General features: G+C 38.9%; 1 protein-coding gene across 1 annotated transcript in view; it reads left to right on the top strand.

The window, feature by feature from the left end:
- The window catches only part of LOC130265487 (microtubule-associated serine/threonine-protein kinase 4-like), a 109,104-nt gene extending 93,500 nt beyond the window's left edge, over positions 1 to 15,604 (top strand). Inside the window, exon 4 of the mRNA XM_056514587.1 lies at positions 15,500 to 15,604. Coding sequence (XP_056370562.1) covers positions 15,500 to 15,604 — 105 coding nt within the window. The remainder of the gene's footprint in view (positions 1 to 15,499) is intronic.
- The last annotated feature ends 3,291 nt before the right edge of the window (positions 15,605 to 18,895 follow it).

Here is an 18,895-nt window from a genome sequence, read left to right as displayed (position 1 = left end):
ATACTAGATTTAAGGGTGTGATTGTCATAGTCCTCATCTTAGACTCTTAATGGGTGAAGAGCTAATAGTATGGTGACAGCGTTTGGGGTGGGGAAGAAAATCAGTGGTTTGTTTAGCAGCTTGGCAGATAGGAAAACTCCCCACCGTTTTGCTCTTTAAAATGTGTGCTTTCGGACATAACCTTTGAGGATGTAGCACCTAGCTTTTGACGGAGACGAGTTTTCCTTGCAGCAGTCGGGTCAGCTGCGCTGAGAGGCCCTCGGGCGACAAGCCCAAGGTCACAGCCGGTCCTGTACCCCTGAGACAATCCGCGCTCTCTCCGCGGGGTCTCCGCAGCCTCCCTTGGGAACCCAGCGGGGCGCGGCTCCTCCCGCGGTGCCCGTGCAGCCGTGCCGCAGCTCCGTGTTGCGGGCAGGGCCGAGCCCGTTCCCCGTTCCCCGTTCCCGGTGCCCGGTGCCCGGTGCCCGGGCCGCGGGCGCAGCGCCCTCCGGACTGCGCCCCGAAGTTGCCGGGCGCGCACCTCGCGCGGTCACGTGCGGCGGCGGCGCCAATCGGCGCGGGCGTGATGTCAGCGCTCGGCAGCTGCGGGGATGCGGAGCGGGGTCCGGGCGGTCCGGCATGGCCAGGCGGCGCCGCGCGGCGTGAGGGCGGCGGAGCGCCGGCATGGACGAGCCGGGCATCCTGCGGAGGCGCGGGCTGCAGGTAGGGGCGGGGCGCTGCGGGGCGGTGCGCGCTGCCCGCAGCTGGGAAGTTGCCCTCCGCGCGGGCGGCGGGGCGCGGTGCGGGCGGGCACGGCCGCGGGGGAACACCTGTGGGCGGGCGGGGCGCGGTGCGGCCGGGCTGGTCCGCGGAGCCGGCGGCGCAGCCCGTGCCCGGCGCTTCCCGGCCAGCCGGCAGCGCCCGTGTGGTGCTCGCCGCCAGCCGCGCTCCGGGCCGGGCGGCGGGCGGGCATCGCCGGGGGGTGAAAGTTTGGCCGGCGCTCGGCGCTCCGGGCGGCCGCGGCGCACTTTGTCGAACGGCGCAGCGGGCGCGTCTGCGCTTCCCGGGCGGCTTCGGGCTGACTTTTCCGCTGGCTTCCCTGAACTCTAGAAATCCCCGTATCCCAGATGGGGTGAGGGTTACGGTACAGTCTTGGTACCGTATGTTGTTTGAACCCAAGACTCGAACCGTGTACCGTCTCGGGATAATGCATAAGCCGCTCAAAAAATTAAAAATGTGCATACTTGTATACATATATCTATTGGCGGAAAGTGTGTTAATAAAGAATATGTGAGTACAGCCGAATAGAGGGTGTAGTTACTTTTTTAATGTTTCACCAAAATGGAGCACCACCTCAAACTACATCATTACGGCCCATTGTTCAGAAAGCCCCTTTGCTCAAGTAGCTCTCAGCGATGAATGTACTTCCTTTCTTTTGTTTTCCTCCACATCTGCAATTTCAATGGGAGGAGGGTGAAGAGGAAAGTCTCCATACACTTGGGATCATTATTCTTAAGTAATATAAACCTCCATAAAGCGTTTAACATGCACTGAACTCTCACAATTCTGAACTTTTTGGTCAGACACCCTTTTTACTTACTGCTTTCAACTGACTGCTGATCCAGTGTGACAGTTTCTATTAGATAGATATGTACAAGTAGAATCTGTTGCACGTGTTGTTATGTAGCATACAGAAGTCCTGAAATTCTCTTGGGCCTTTTAGAGAATCTGTTAGTTTTACTTTTTTGTATGATAACACTTGCTTGTGGAAAGTAACTTTCATAAAAAGATTTTGATACTTTAGTCAGTCCTTACATCCTAAATATTTTCTGTCAATTGCTTGCTGAGTGGGAGGGAGAATCTCTGCTGCAGGTTGAGACTGTGGATGACAGCTTTTAAAGGATATAAAAGTTGCAAGAGATAGATCTTCATGTTGAAACCGGATTTCCTTCTCTTATACCTGCTCTAATCCATTTAGTAGTGTAAACCGGATTTCTGCCTTTTGACGAGAATTGAACAGCAGTCTGATTAAATTATAACTTAAACTTCTGTGTGAAAGAAATGCATTGAGTTCTGCAGATATTATTTTTATTTTATTTTCTGTAACTTTAACAAAACAATTTTGAATGAATACCAGAAGTATTTTACAGGACAGCTTACAGTCACCCAAGAGTATTGTAAGTTATCCAGTGAATAATCCAAGTAGCAGGGGGGCCTATTCACACTTGCAGTGCATGAAGTTTTTGAGGATGTATACTTTATGACTGTCCTTAGGATCTGGTCCCAGAATGAAGAAAATCAGTCAGTGGTCAGAAGCATTAAAATTGACATACTGTCATTTAGAAAAAGATGGGGGGTAGAAATGCTATTTACACTCAAATTGTATTCATTAGACATTAAAGTGAATCCATCTTTATATTGTCTTCTTGCTCTCCTTACATTCTTCTCTTGCTTTGTTTCTGTCTTCATCTGTTATCTATGCAACTAGCCTAGAGACTGGTATGATGATCTTGTGAGCTGGAAAGCAGGTTATATGACAAAGGGAGTTTAAGTTCTCTTAATAAGTATTGAGTGTCTGAGTTGTTTACTTTGCTGCCTTTTTGATTTTATAGTACATTCCAAAATAGTGACTTGGTTATTATAGTAATTATAGTAATTATAGTAATTATAGTAATAGTATATGTTTTTACCATAAAAAACCCCCAACCCTTAATAACTCTTCTTTGTTCGTAATCCATGTATTTTTGCCCCTTCTTCTTTTTCATATTTTATTGATACTCTTTTGTAAAAACTGTTGAGTATATTCTGAAAGGGATAAACATAAAAACCTAAAAAACCCAAAAAAACAAACAAAAAAACCCCCCGAAAACCAAAACACATCAAAAAACCCCAAACCCAAACAAACAAACACCCCCACAACAAAATGCCCATCTCCCTCTCCAAATATCAAAACAAATAACCCCCAAAAAAACAGTGGGGGAAAATAAAAGGAAATTTTCTCTTAAGACTGTTCTGAAATACCTGTGATTTTCAATATAAGGTCAGATAAACTTTATGTAATTTTGTCAGTTCTTTTGGTTAGAAGAAGAAATGTTAAAAGCAGGTAAATCTGCTTTAAAATGTGCTTTCTTAGGTGAACGTGCATCTAAAGATACGATGGTAAATAGCATATGAGCAAATTAAAAGCAAAGTTAGTATAACTGCTGGTTTACTTCTTTTCTTTGTACACAGTTTGCTTCAAAGCTTGGTTTACAGGACACACAAACCATTTCCTTTTAGACGGGAACCTTATGTAGTTGTGTTTAATGCCTTGTACCATCGTGCTGTGTTTAAAAAAAGCCAGGAAGCAGCTTGAATTGAATCTCAAAATATAAGCCTTAAATAAATATGTAGACTTGGATAAATCTGGTTTCAGTTTGATATGTAGAAGATTTTTCTGTTGCTCAGGCTTCTGAGAGAAACTGAGCCTTTAATTTGTTGCAAACTGAATACACATATCTATGCAATCTTACTACAACCTCATTCATCTATAGTTACTTATGTTGGTGTTATTCATAGAAGAATGAAAGCATCTTAATCTGTTGTATATGCTCCTTTTCAATGAGCACATTCTGAAGGTTTAAATTGCAAAGAACACTTTTTTGGCAAGAAACGTTCGGATAAAATTGATTATTTCTTTCAACTCTTAAGTTTTTAAAGTGCAATTTAGTATGGATTGAAATAAAAATTTCTTGCAAATAAATTTACAAAGGGTGAAAACAGCTAATTGCTTCTTGCACATTATTAATTACATTCTTAATTACAGTCTGCTAACAGCCTATGTTTGTAAGTAGTTTGACTAAGCAGTGTACTTCATATTGCCTTAAACCAGCGACTATGAACCCACATGATGATGGGTAAAGATAGCAGGTATTTCCCTGAATCTGTAGGGATATGGGAATGTGGGAGAAACCTGACTACCAGAAGCAGCCAGCTTCAGTCATGCTTCCAGTGCCGATTAAGCTTTCACTTTGACAGACAGATGCTTTGGGCCTTCGCTTTTCCTTTTGCTAATTTCAGTTTGCCTTTAAGTGGCTTGTAAACAGTGTCTTGTAAATCTGTGGGTAATTACATGAGCTTTTGTAATTAGACTTGCAGAGAAATTGACCAATAGCAGAAAAAGCAGCTGTACATGAAACCTCTCAAATGTTAAAGAAAATGCTGTGCTTATTTCCTTTCTTGTCTTTAGGTATATATACACGTTTTTTTTTCAGTGCTGGAAAATTTTTGTAGGGAATCTAATCCCTCTTTATATTCAGGGCGACTGCACTACATTGTTTGCAGTGATATGATTATAGCCAACATGGAAAATTCCTCTTGGAAATCTAATACATGCATTGACTTGAGGGGGGAATAGGTAGGAGGTAAAAATAATTTAACCACAAAATTCAGACTTACTGCTGTAGAAATGGAAGTAGGCAGTGTTAAGGAAAGTGTGGTGTAAATGCAAAGTTGCTATTTTTGTGGAATTGGGGAAATCAGTTTATACCAATTCCTTATGTTTCTAGAAATGATGGCAAGGGCACAATCATTATGTAGCCTTGACTACTCCTTTCTTCTATCTTCAGAACAGGAAAGCAGTTACTTTTGTAGATAGATGTTTTGAAATTTGGAATATAAATTGTCCAGACCTTTGCAAAAAGTCATATCTTACAGCCTTATGTAAGTCCTTGCTTATTGGCTCAACTGAAAATGCATTTCTGAGAAATCAGAAAGAAAGAAAAGAACTTAACAGATAAAACAGCCTTATTTGCAGCTCCTAAGCAGGTGAGATTTCTTTGGAATAGAAGGTTTAATGAAAAAAATTCTTTCTGAAATACTGAAAATTGACATGTGAAATACAAGGGTCATCTTAGAAGTCACGCTACAGGAGAGGAAAGGAAAGAGATAGACTGTAACCATCTCTTTTGTAAGTACAGTTTGTATTTGGGAATGTGCTTGTTGGGTCTGCTGAGGAAAAATGATAAAAGTTGGAGAGCATTAGTTGGAATGTGGCCTGGTGTCTCTTGCAAAATGAAGAAAAGAGGGTGTAAAAGTCTTACAGATGAGGCTCTGGAAAAGTTCTTAGTTTTCACTGGTTTGAATACTGTGTTCTTCTCTAGGCAAGAGAGACCTTATCCATTGTTTTCTGCTGGTGTTTCTGTATTAGTGGAAATGGTTTTATAGTATCAAAGAGGAGTTGTGTAACTGTGAATCAGGTCTGATGTATCTCTCTGCCTCTCAGTGGGAGAAAAAGTTTGTGGAGGGTGTAGAACCAGAGAGGGATTGAAAAAAAAAATAAATCTGCCGTTTGCAGTTTCCAGTGGGTTCAGATTAATCAATTAAGAAGCAGGCAGATATAACCCTTCTGGTGTTGTATGGGAATAGCTGTGTGTCTGCACACTGCATTCATACCTTGCTTAGTAGTTGTGCCCACACCTACCTGAAAGCGTCCACACTTTTACAAACTGAATTTCTCTACGTGTACCAAAACCTCAAAAAATTTGAAGTAATTTAACTACTTGGAACTACTTAAACAGTGACACTCAGTCTTTCATTTTATGGCATGAGCAACATACATGGATGTAAAATGTAAAAAACCCCTAAATTTTGCATAACCTTTGTAAATTACTTTCTTTTTTCTGGATAGAGCCATATTTATTTTTGAGTTGTTCTATAGACTAGTATAGAAAACAGGGAATCATGGGTACTAAGAGGTGTGCAAGTTAGGATAGATGTTTTCTTGGCTTTTCTTGGGTGGTAGGCAATGATAGCTGTCTCTAGAAAGCAAAGGACCAGCCTTCTGAGAGAAGAGATATTAAGATTAAGAACATTTTTCCTCTCCTTCTTAGCTGTCACTTGTGCAGGCCTAATGGCGTGTACAATCTCTTGATCAGTTTATTCACCTCTATTTTCCAGAGATTCATGCATTGTTGCATGTTTGTCAGGTCCTCTAAAACGCGTTGTGTCAGACACATTTTGCTATTGTTTGAGCACTGAAAGCTTTTCTGAAAGGGTTAATCTTCCCCCTCCAGCTTTCCTTTTCTGGATGTTGTAGACACTTTTTTTCAGAGTCAAATATCAAAAAAAGAAAAAAAAAGAGAGCCCCATGCTGCATTCAGAGCTAAAATATTTGGTGTGAGGCCAAACTTGGTGCCTGTAGCCCATATCACACTTCTTAAAAATACCTTCTGATAATTGCAGCAACATAAAGTCTACAATATGTCATAAAGCTGACTGACTGTTTTGTATTAGGTTTGGAAGGCGAAGCATAAACTTAGCATTTCTTTGTGTCAAATCCTTTGGTGAGCTCAGTGGTAGAATCTGTAATTTGAACTGATCTCAGTTGTTTTCTGAGGGTCATAAAATAAAGCAGCTTTGGCATCCTCTGTGTACTCGTTAGCTCCTGTTTCTAAATCAGTTGGCTTATCTCCAATATCTACTTGTGTGGAGTTCTTTATTTATTTCTTTCTTTGCCTGTTTTGTTGGTAACAGTAGGAATAATAGCTGCGTGAAGGACAGTAGCTTATTGAAACAGGGTTTTTTTTTAAAGTTCCATTCAATGCCCTTGGATTGACAAATGATTTTACTTACTTTGTCACAACTAATGAAACTAGTAATTGTCTGTATTTTCTTTTCAAATTTTTTTGTAAGGTGCTTCATTGAATTTCATGCAGTTTTGGTTGTGATGCTGCTTCATGTGTCATATTTCATGTTATGGTTTTAGATTTGCTTTCACCAACTGATACACTACGTTTGCTTTAAAAGTCAGAAGTTTTAGATTTTTTTAAGTTAGCGGTTTTCTCAAAATTGCCCACAGGCTTTGACATGCTGTTAATTCCTTCTATTAAATTGAAGCAATACTTGCTTCAAATTGCTTGTAACAGTACCAGTTATTAATTTGAACATTAAAATTACATTAAAAGTTACTGCTATGATTTCAAAATTGTTTTTGATCTTGTTTTCTTGTGTTTACTTTTTCCCCTCTACATGTAGCACTAACTTCTGCAACCCTAATCTTATTTCCTGTAGGATCCTTGCTTCATCCAATGTAAATCAGAACAACATTGTTTTCTGTCAGCAACTCAGTGCTTTCTGTCATCTTATTCAATTACTTTGTCTCAGTTTTTAACCTGTGTTCCTCTTGGATTCCCTGTACCTCTTCATTTTCATTCTTCACCCCTTGATTTTAGTTTAAAGTTTAGTGCTTCTCAGTGACATACAAGAGCTGGGATTAGAGACAAAAAGGATACTTGCATCCAGTGTCTGTGCACTTGAGAAAAAACAAGCTCTTTGGAGATTTTAGCAATTAAATTTCAGTTTTTTACAGTGCATGTTTTATTTGGAGTACTTTGTCCTTTTTGAAATTCTTTTGTTTTCTGTATATATGCTTGGCTTAGTTTCATAAAGATGTGAAGTAACACTTCTATGACATCTGATTGTCCTCCCCAGCAAGACACTATTTCCAACCAATGGAACCATGTGCATTGAAATATATTACAAAATGGATGATTTTTTTTAAAGCTTTAATATAAGAAATAGGAGATACAGTTTAGCAGCACTATATCAAAAATTCCATCATTGTCTAGCTGTAAAAGAAAATGATGCAAGTGATCAAATAAGAAAATGTTTTAGTAATCAAATTTATAGTCTAATTAAGCTATTAGATAGTCCATGGTTAGAGGATGGGCCTGTGGTAACTGTTAGTTCCTGTTATGAAACAATACATGTTTTTCTGAATTTAACTTTGAGCTTTTGGAACCTGAAAATAGTTCAGAATATCTCTCCTATAGAATTGACTGAAGTGCGTTGATACTTTTTTGTGGAGATAATGTCATGTCTTCTGATAGTATTTTAGCCCTAGAGAGCTACAACTTGAAGTCTGCATGTTTCTGCATGCGTTTTGTGTATTTGAATATTCTTGAGAATTTGAGTATTCTCTACAGATAAATCATGTTGTATCAAGTACAGAAACATATCTGAAGATGTTTTTCAGTTAATGTAGATTCCTCTCCTGTCCCACAGTGTAACTTCCTCTTTCTATGTGAAAAGGAAGATGTGCTAAGAAGTGTATGAAGGATTTCTGTTTTGAGTTCTTTTGATGTGAAAAGAGTTTTTAAATGTATTTTGCGTTGAATTATGCCACTAGAAGAATACCATTTTGGTTGCTTTAAATAAGCCTAGTGGTACCCAAGTTGTGCAGATACATTAGGAGAATTTAGCAGTCAGAATTTGCGTGCAGAGGTACCTGGAAGTATCCCCCAAACTCTTATGTTTTCTGAATACTCATAAGCTGGATAATTTAGGTTATGAGTGGAAAATTGATTTTAGGACTTCAGTGCCCCTTGGGAACACAGCTTTTTAGTTTTAAATTACTTATTTTTTGGAGGTTTTAGTAAAAGTAGAGAAGTACAATAATGGAAGGAATAATATAAATGAAAAATTAGAGGAAATGTTTATGACGAGGGTAAGAACTGCATTTCATGTTACTCTGATTCTATATTCATGTCCTGTTCTCTTTCATTTCTTCAAGACAGAGTAGTCTTTGTGTTTTAGAAGAGTATCATAGTTTATTTGGTCTAAGCAAAGTAGTGGTCAAGAATGGTATTAGACTGACAATGATAAATAGAAGGCTTTAGCATTCAAACATTAATAGCATTTTTATATTTGTCACTTTCGTCATGAGTTTTTGCTCCTGCCTAGAAGGAAGGACAGGGTGGCCAAAATCTACAAATTTTTTGGGTTGGTTGGCAGCAGAGAAGTTCTCAGGTAAAGAGTATCACATTTATAACTTGAGTAAGGGTTGTTACTGCATTTACATGCTTGTTTTTGTGGTTGTGATAAGAGATTTAATCCTTAACAAACGTATTTGTATTAGGTACCTGCAAAGACCTCATTGTATTTGACCCTGATCTTCTGAAGAGACTAGTGCCTGCTGAACTGCAGCAGCATCTTGTCTGACTGTTAAGTTGCTTAAATTTAATTTCTCAAATAGTAGTTGTCTTTCTTGTCCATGCTCTTAGGACTGTGCACATTGCTTTACATAGATTTTTTCACAAGTCTTTGGCATTTGTTTTATGTTGCATGCAATTTGCCTCAGCATTAATGGCAACTTTGTTTTTCTCCTTTTTGTCTTCTGGCATTCTTTCTTACATTCTCCTTATGATCACAGCAAAATTCTAGTCTTATCTGATTGAGATTACAGCTTAGGACTTGAATATTTTTGACCACTTGTGACAAGACTTGGGAACTGATTTTGTTGTCTTGTTTTTTATGTTGTTCAGGGGTTTTAAAATAGAATAATAACTTTTTATGCATGCATTTTGTTTTCTCCATTTCTATTCCTTGTCAGGAATAGAAATGCTTAGGGCCGATGTATTTTGATGGTTTCAGTAGCACCTTATACCTCTTTCTTTATTTTAACAGTAAGAATGGAACCTTCCAGTTAGTTTTTTAGCACTGCTGCAAAATGTAGTAGTGTATGCTTTTTGATTGCCTCTTTCACCTTAAAGACACCTTCAATTATTTCAATATAATTTCTTTCTTATGTGCAGTCTATCTGACAAATCAATACTAACCTCTTCTGATGCTGAATCCAGTAATACTGCTTTGACTTACAGTTTCGTGAAGTGTGTTTTCCTGTCTTCAGGAGATACATGGAGAAGATTTTAAAGCACCCATTTTTTCATGTTTATTCTCTCTAGTACCACTGAGGAAATGCAGTAGTCAATGAAGATTCTGTAAAAAAAATAGTTGCCTGTTCTCCTTCAAAATGCCCCAGTGTTCTTTGTTCAAATGCTGTAATGATTGTCAACGTAGGACCAACAGGATGTGGTTAGGGAGAAGAGGGTGGTGCCATAATTAGGAGTGCTAATAGAAGAGTGTCTAGCACACTGCTGTATTAGGCTGCCAAGTAATTTCAGCAAACATGTTAGTTACACATTTTCATTACTCAAAATTTAACATCTGTGGCTGTGCTGCTAGAATGGGATACAGGAAGTTGCCCGAGATGCTTTTTTTGTCTACCAGTACTTTCTGTGCTAACAGCTTAATTGATGCATGGTGCAGTCCTGGCCTTTGGTTTGTGTTCTGTTTGGGAGATAGCTTTCAAGGATTTGTTTTCTTACTATTCAAAATTGAAGCTGCACATGTGTGTTGCTTTTTATTGACATAATATCTTGCCTTGTCTGTAAGAATTGTCAGACGTGCCATACTGTGGCATTGTTTGTCAAATAAATGACAACTTAGGCCTTTTTTTTTTTATTTTAAATTCCATGACTATGTAGAAATTTTTCTTACTTAACTGCTTTTTCTCTGCTATGAGATACCTCTGAAGCAGAAAAACTTTCCTGATCGGCCTACAAAGCTTGAATCAGAGCCTAGTTAAATATTACACTAAAATTTAAAGTTTGGGGCAGTGGATATCAGCAAGAAATGAACATCTTATGAGTTAAAGACCAAGACAAACCAATGCACCCCTCCCTTCCAGCAAATCCCAAACCATTTCACACTTGCTTGAATCTAAAGCTGAGAGGGAAGGACTGTGTGTTACAATTTATAACTTGGTCTTGCTCCCACACCTGGCACACTGAATTGCCTGCTGTCTACTGCTCTGTTTTACAAAAATGAGTAATTTACATTCAATGTACTTGGAAGTCATGGAGAGACTATGATGCAGGATTATACTGCGTTGTTTTTAACCTGTTATACCAGGCACAAGGGCTTGGAGACATTTTTGGATTATACTATATTATCAGAAGGGCAAGTTCCAAGCTTCTGAACTGGTATGTCTCTGCCTAAATGGATTCTCATAGTTTTGTCATGAATCTGTTGCATTATCTGTGTATCACCTTGAGTAATTTAGCTTTTCCACACTGTATATCCTTTAAGTGTTGATGAATTTTCAGTATCATGTTTTGAATTTCTGGGAACAGAATGTATACATCCTCCCTCCCTGTCTGCACATCCCTGCTACCTCTGCTTCTTATTAAATTGTTTTAATCAATTATATTAATCTTCATGAGAAGGCGGCCCCCAGTGCCTGTAAAAACTACTCTTTTTTCCTGCTTCTTAATTATGAAAAGCTGATTAACCAATCTGCACCCATAACACTGAATGTTTTGAGTCTCCCTAGATATTTTGTTTTTTCTTCTTTCCTAGTGTCATATTATTGCTGAAACAGGAATAGCATTTCATTATCTCTTTGGTAAGTTGAAACACAGGGAAATATATTTGTACAAGACTGCAAGGCTACTTAGTTGCAGGTGACCTTATACCAGATAAGACATAACCTTATAGCACATAGAATGTAATGGAATAAAACAGACATGTCAAAATTTTGTCTACTAATACAGTTCAAGGATTAAGTATTAAATGGTTGTAATATCTGGATGGACCCTGTCTAATCATCAGTAGCTTTTACCAAGCAGATATCTGATAGAGATGGCCTTTGTGTGTTGTTCACAGGTTTGTTCAGCAGGTAACCAGTGTCAGCAAGCTGTGTGTAGGAAGAAATGGTAATGCTGATGTAGCATGCTGACTTTCTGAATGGTGCAATGTAATTAATAAAAACATAACTGGGCAATATGGTGAATTAGTGTTGCAGTGATGCTGTTGAAGGTTTTAGTAATTTGTCATAGCTGGATTGTGGAGCCATCCCACAATATGTACTGCTTCCTTTGCTATATCCTGAAACTATTGAGCTATTAGAGGTTAAATGGCATTCTTTGTTGGTGATATCTTGGCCCCTTTGAGGCAAGAATGAAAAAAAGAGAAAAATCAGACTAAATGTATCACGTTCTAACACATCATTTTTGTTTCCAGTTTTCTTATTTGCTTTGTCCTTTCTTGTATTTTTGCTCACAGCTGTATTTATGTAGCCCTCATAAATACATAAATTGTAACAAAGTAACATGTTAACTTTGTTTTACATTGCAGTAGAAAGAAAGCGAAAAGGAATCTTCAGAGCATTTAAAAATACGCAGTGTAGTAATTTGGTAATTGAATAGAACAGCTTCATCTAGTGTGAGATGCCATACAGCAGGAGGCAGATTGCCATGTAAAGGAAAGTAACAAAAAGTTTAGATAGTCTTAGATATGAGAGCAAGTCTTGGCCATAGGTCTTGGCAGGTCTTGCTGTACTTTTGCTAAACTCTAATGCCAGGATGCTCAGGCTGAACTGTAGGACACTTAAGGATGTCACAGGGACTTGAGTCTTGGGCACAGATGGATCTTGAGATAGCCCAGGGCTAGTCTTGGGGGAGGAAGCATGTTTAGAATGATCATGGTTTGAGGATGTGTGAGGAGGTATTTTTTTTACTTACTAGTAAAAACACTGAAGTAGTCTTGTCAGCATAAGGATTTGCCAAACTTGATGTGGATGGAGTTGTGTCTGTGAATTATTTTTGCTTCAATGCTAAATACTTCCAGATCTGTCAGGGACCAACTGTGGTATTTGTTGGTGAATTCAACTCTGTGTGGAATTTTTGGCACTTGTTTCAGATCTTAGTCAGGCAGCTAATAAAAACGGAGAGGAAAAAGAAAGGTCTGTGGCCGCTTCAGTCTGGAGGTAGAAATGTCTCCAGATAAGACCACATGCTTGTGTCTCTTGCTATTCTTGCTTGTCTCTTGATACTTCTGTTTTCATGAGAGCAGCCATACAGAGAATGGTAGTGCTCTTAATGGAAACTGCTTTTGGTATCAGTATTAAAGCCTATACATACCAGCCTCTGCAGCCAAAAACGTATTTTATTCTCACAGCTGTTTTCAAGCTTCTGTGACTTCAGAAATAAACTACATAATACTTCTTGCCCCAGTCTGTGATGCTTTTTCTTTCTTCCTTCCTTTTTTTATTTTTTTCTTTTTTTTTTGGTGGGGTGTGTCTTTTCTGTTTCGTGTGGGTTTTTATTGGTTTTTCTTCCCCAAGGTGGGTGTTTGCCACAACAAACATTATTTCTTGGATTACTCACCTGTTAAATTAAATAAGTTTCTGTCTTTTTCTTCTTCCACACCAATTTTCTGCATGCCACCTAACTAAAATACCTTACCACAGAATTATTTAGGATCCTTCAGTTTTTCGTTTAGCTGTCCTTGTTGACGTGAATCATGTTGACCTTTGCAAGGGGCTAGTTTTCTGACTGTAGTTTTACTGACATTGGCAGAAGGTTTCTGTTTTTATCAGCTGAAAAGCAATACTAAGGAACATGACACTATGATGCAAAACCTGTATGCCTACAGTCTAATATCTCTAATGGCTTTAAATGCTCTATATTGAACTTTTCCATAGTGAAAGAAGTAGCTTCTTTGAAGCTTTTTTAAATCTCTTGTTGATCTTTTTTGAACCTTCACATGTCCTGGTGATAAACTGTCATCCTTACATGGGAAGATGTTGCATGAAGTCTGCCCTGATTTTTTTGAGCTTAAAGGTGATCAGTTAATATATTCTGATTCAGATGTTATACTGGCTGGCGTCATTGAAGGCACAGCCCCATAAACATTTAATAGTCTGGACTCTGACTTGCCTTTTTCATAGGAGTGATCACATCAATTTAGGTATATGTTTTTGCTTCTGAAATGGTATTGGTGCTGTATTGGGGTTTTTCCATGTGTTAACTGTGTTTGTACCAGCTCTTAACTGCTTCTGAAATGCATTCAGAAAGAGAGATGGGAAAGAAATAAAAATGCCAGTAAGAGAAGAAGAATTCCATGTTTCTCAGTTAAAGATCCCATGTTAGATCAGTTAATAACCTTAATATGCAAGAAGGTAGGGCCTCCAAATCAGCACTTTTGCTAGCTAATGTCCAGATTTTGCTGACCCTATCATTGTTTCCAAACTGTGACAGAAAGTAGTCCTTTTCTAGCATGTGTTGTTAATTATATAAAATTTGATGTTAGATTATTATGGCAAGGGCATTGAGAAATTTTAAAAGAAATTGTTAAAGAAGAAGTGTTAAGATCATCCAGCTCTAGTTCTTACTTCTAATTTTAGTCCATTACACCAGTAATTTAATGGAATGTACCAAAATAATTACCATCAGCAGAATAGTCTTCTGCAATTGGAACCAAGTGTTTAGGCAAATGTTGGATAACTACCTTTTCTGTAGTACTGGTTTTGTTAATTAGAGCTAGTTTGTGCTACTACTGTTTTGGATTTGGTGAATTACAATGTAATCTTCCCATGGTGGCTATAATCTTTGATTATATCCACCAGATCCTTTTGAGTTACGGGGCTGGTTCTCTCTGTGTGCAATCATGACAGAAGTAGAAGCCTTTTTGTTAAGGAGGTGTAAAAACTTCTTTTATAAAAATGCTTTCTGAAAAACAAGTCTTGAGATCTTGAAAAATATTTGTAGAGTTGAACAGCACTGTATTTTCATTTAAAGAACCTGTGAATATTTTTTCAAAAAAGGAGGTGTCTTACATTTTTTAAATATTGTGACTTTTTTTTCAGAGAAGACTCTTAGAGAATTGTGTATTGGCTCTGAAAAACACAAAAAAAAAAAAAAAAAAAAAAAGAAAGAAAAAATGAGTCTTACAAATTTTCATCCTCTGATTCCTGTGATTAGAGCAGGTTCTTCACCCGTATCTTCTCCCCTTCAGACACATACCCGAAATAGCAGACTGCAGAGGTCATATTTACAGCAGTGAGGGGCTTTCCAAATTGGAAAGTTTCTGGAGATTGAGACAGAGTATTTAAAATATCTTGGGGAAGAAACAAAATGTCACTCTTCTGTCTCTTGGATATTAAGCGGGTAGAGGATTTGGAACCAGTATCTCATTTCCTGGAAAAATCTCTTGTTGTATTGCACAGGTAATGAAGCCTGTGAGGTTTCAGATTTTTTTTCAACTGAATGCTCTTTCAGGTTTTGCTTTCTGATAGAAAATACTTACCTTTTACCTGTGTGAGCCTGGTCTTTCTCAGTTTTCTTAGGCAAGGATATTAATCTCTGTTAGGTAAAAGTCTCTAGAATTTAAGGTGATTATTGCAGGTCTGGGTGAAGAATATGAATCTAAAAATATCTTATTTTGCTAGATGAGATTTTGATGTTTGTGTTGAAGTATAAGTTGGATGGATGGCTAGTGGATTGGAATTTTTGTGTTTAACTCCATAAGTTGATACAGAAAATATAAGATAATGTTTATACCTTGGAATTGTGAAATGAATGTTTAACTTTAATGTGTGTATCTAGAAGTGAAGTAGGCATATACTATATGTGTGTGTATACGTAGATTTATAGGAGACAGCACCATTAAATGTGCACAAATAATATGTATATAAAAGCTTCAAGAGGCTGCTTTTTAAGCAAATGCTTAATTTTCTTTCTGATATTTGTACAGCGGTATTACTTAAATTGCTTTAATAATACTTTTTCAAAGTTAGTGAAAATGCAGTTCAGTTAAATACTCTCCCTCTCCCTTCTCCAACATCCTCCATTCCATCCCCTCCACGATCCATTGCTGCCCTTTCCTCTCTTCTTCTTCCCCTTTCTTCATTCGCTGTCAGGAAGGGACGCCTCAGAAGAGTCATTTCAGCTCAGCACGCCACCGTCAGAGACTAGTGGAATCATCCGCTACAAAAGTGAGTGCCTTTATTGAAGGACCGTTTTGAAATGGAATGTTGTATCAGCAGAGGATTTGTTGCTAAAGAGAAGCTCTGTGTGCTTTGGTGGGGAATGTACTTATTTTTACTCATCTGCAGGTGATATAATCACTGTCTCTAAAGGTGAACTTCATCACCGAATTGATTCCTACTCAAGCACAGTAATTGTTTTTTTAACTTTAAAATTTGTGGTGGGATTTTGTTTGTATCTGCGAACTGTAATAGAAACTGTATGAAAAGTTCCACTTTGTTTCTACCAGTTTGTGTGATGTCTTTTTGTAAATCCATGTGCAGTTCATTTGTCTCATTCTTAGACAAAAGGCTTTAATTGAATAAAAAATTGTCAAGGATATGGAAAATAATCAAACACTATTATCAAGCGCTATGAAGCAATACAAAATTTCAGAGTAATAAAACAGACTGGCATGAAAAGATGATATGAGCAGATACAATAGCAGTACTTGCTAGTTCATAAGGCTGTTCCAGCTTTTTAGAGATGTACTCAGAATACATGATAGGTTCAGTGAGGGCAGTGTTACTATGGAACTTGTAATAAAATATACTATACTGCATATTTTGGAGTATCAATGTTTGCCTGTATTTATTTTGTGCTACTTTGTGAGATTCCAGCAAATATGAAGCTGCGTATCCATTGCTACCACTGCCTGGAAGTCCTGTTTTTTTGCTTTATTTGAGATATTGCAAAATAGATTGCAGTGTTTACAAAAATCTTTTGATACAGGTTGAAGTATCTGTAGTAGTAGCTCGGAGACAGCAGTCCTGGTTATGAAAGAAAAGCCCTGGTTTTATATTTTGTCTTACATTCTGATAAGGATTGCAAGTATTGTTAGACTAATCTTTTCTGTTTCTATATGTGTTAATTCATTAGATATTACTCATGTTGACTTTTACCATTTCTTTCAGCATGTAGCAGCATTACCAATACTAAAATATCCTTTTGGGGTTCTGGGAGACGGGCATTTTGGGATTTAAAGAAGCAAAAGTAAGTCACACACACAGAGTGTATATGGATATGGATATGGATATGGATATACTCATATATCAGCCTGTTCTCTTGCAAGCCACTTTCTGAGTGCATTACTGTTCACTAGAATCACTCCAAGTAATTTCTGCAATATGTAGAGCCTCAATGTGTGAAGGAAAATGTCTACTGAAGTGCAGTTCTGTGGACACAAGTGTGCTAGGTTTGGCTCCTTCCTCTTACCTATTTTTCCTGCATTTTTTTCACCATGCCCCAGTGCCCTTTTGTGTATCTGGATATACCTTGTCAAAGGTAGCTGTGCTGTCAAAACCTCAATGTGGTAGCTACAGAGTAACCTTAGTATTTGCTCTTCTGTTTTGTTTGGGACAGGAAGACCAGAAAGGGTTGATTGGTGCTTCTAGAGTCCTAAGCCACTGTGCTTTAGTTTCTTTGTTGCTGGGAGAACATCCTGATGCACTGGGAGCAAGTCAGCAGCTCAGCTCTGCTGGATGCCAGCCAAGCATACCACAGACCACATCAGCTCCACCTGTCCCCCTACAATGACTGCCAGCAGTTTCAGCATGACCATCTGCATAGAAAAGACTTCTCAGCGCATAGGAAGAACATTGTTCTGGTTTAGTGTTTTGTTTTGATTAAATTGTGTCTGGAGAGAGAAAGAGGGAGAGGAGGAGAGGGAGGAGAAGAGAAAAGGCAAATAAGAAGCACTTCTTCAGTGCCAGTGGGAAAGAAGAAAAAAACCTGCAAGTTCATAGTTCTCTGTCATCTGCAGGTCACACACCTAATCTCCCTCACTGTCTAGGCAAGAGACTGATGAAAATCTGGAACAGTAGTCTTCTGGGTCCTGTTCTTTGGAAACATTTCACTGAGTGGGCAATACCTAGACAGGGCAAGCCTATGTTCTCTGGCACATTTCTCAGTGAAGAACAGATGCCATGCTTTATGTCCTAGGTGTATGTGCTTTTTCTTCTCACCCACCACCACCCTTGCTGTGTTCTTGAAATCAACAGCTGAAAGAACCATACATCCCTGGTTTGGGTGAGGTAGTTTGAGGTATTAATTTCTGTTTGTTTCCTCCTCCTTCCTGCATGCCTTCTCCCTTCTTTTGTGCATGGGTCACATGCAGGGGCTTGGATGATGTGCTTTGGGCTCATGGAATCATAGAATTGTTGAAGTTGGAAAAAGTCTCAAAGATCATCGAGTCCAGTTGTGAGCCCAACATCATATTCACCATTAAACCATGTCCCTGAGTGCTGTATCTACACGTCTTTTGAACACTTCAGGGTTGGTGATTCTGCCACTTCCCTGGGAACCTTGTTTCACTGCCTGACCACCCTTCAGGTGAAATTGCTCCTAAGACTCAATCTAAACCTTTTCTGACACAACTTCTGTCTAATACTTCTCTGGATTTCAAGTCTGGGAGGTGTCATGTTAATCTGTGGTCAGATCCCATTCAGGCTGACCCAGCTGATGAAATGTGGGATCTGGATTTGGCCTTGGCAGCTCACCAGAAAGTTTTGGTGTAGCTGATGGTTTTAGGACAAGGTGGCATAGTTTGCTGCTCTACATGGGACACATCCTGGACGTGAACATGGAAGTGTGAGAAGGCAGTTTTCAACACCTTTTTTCAGGACTTTTGGGGCTGTACTGGGTTACTGCTGTATCAGCTGAGACTACTCAAGAAAAGGAAGGAAGACAGATTTGTCCTGAAGCAGGTACTGCAGCTGACTGTGTGCTGGTTGAAGGAGAAACCCTGAGCAGATTTGCACTATTTAACAAAAGGGGGAAAACACTATGTTCTTCAAAGGCTTATCTGTGTTCCAAGGATGTGCTTCAGGCAGTGTGAAATCCTCACTATTTACAATTCATATCTCTGTGAAAGTAAAGTAGTGAGGTACAGAGCTTCTGAGAGATAAACTATGTCTTTCCTTTGTATTCCTGCTTGCACTTAAAGAACTGGTTTTTTCTGTCAGTCACCTGCAGACTGCTGCAATTCAGTAGGAATGTCATCAGAATCCATCTTTCCTCTTGTTTGGCATGATCACCCTTACCAGCAGCTGCTGTGACAATCTGACCAGCAAGTACTCTGCTTGAAGGAGTCCATTTGTAAAGCAGCTGATGAAGAAAGCCCACAACTTTATCTCATGAAGTTGTAACTTGGCTGGGAAAGTTGAACTCCAGTCATTTCAAAAGGCAACAGCAGTGCAGCCTATCTCTCAGACCTACCAATGACTTAAACTGCACACTCTGCAGACACACCTGCTGCAAAGCCTTTGACAGACTCCTCTACCACTTAGGGG

This window comes from Oenanthe melanoleuca, chromosome Z, assembly GCF_029582105.1.
Source record: "Oenanthe melanoleuca isolate GR-GAL-2019-014 chromosome Z, OMel1.0, whole genome shotgun sequence".
NCBI lineage: Eukaryota > Metazoa > Chordata > Aves > Passeriformes > Muscicapidae > Oenanthe > Oenanthe melanoleuca.
The sequence above is the reverse complement of the archived record's forward strand: the minus strand, read 5'-3'. Positions and strand labels throughout refer to the sequence as shown.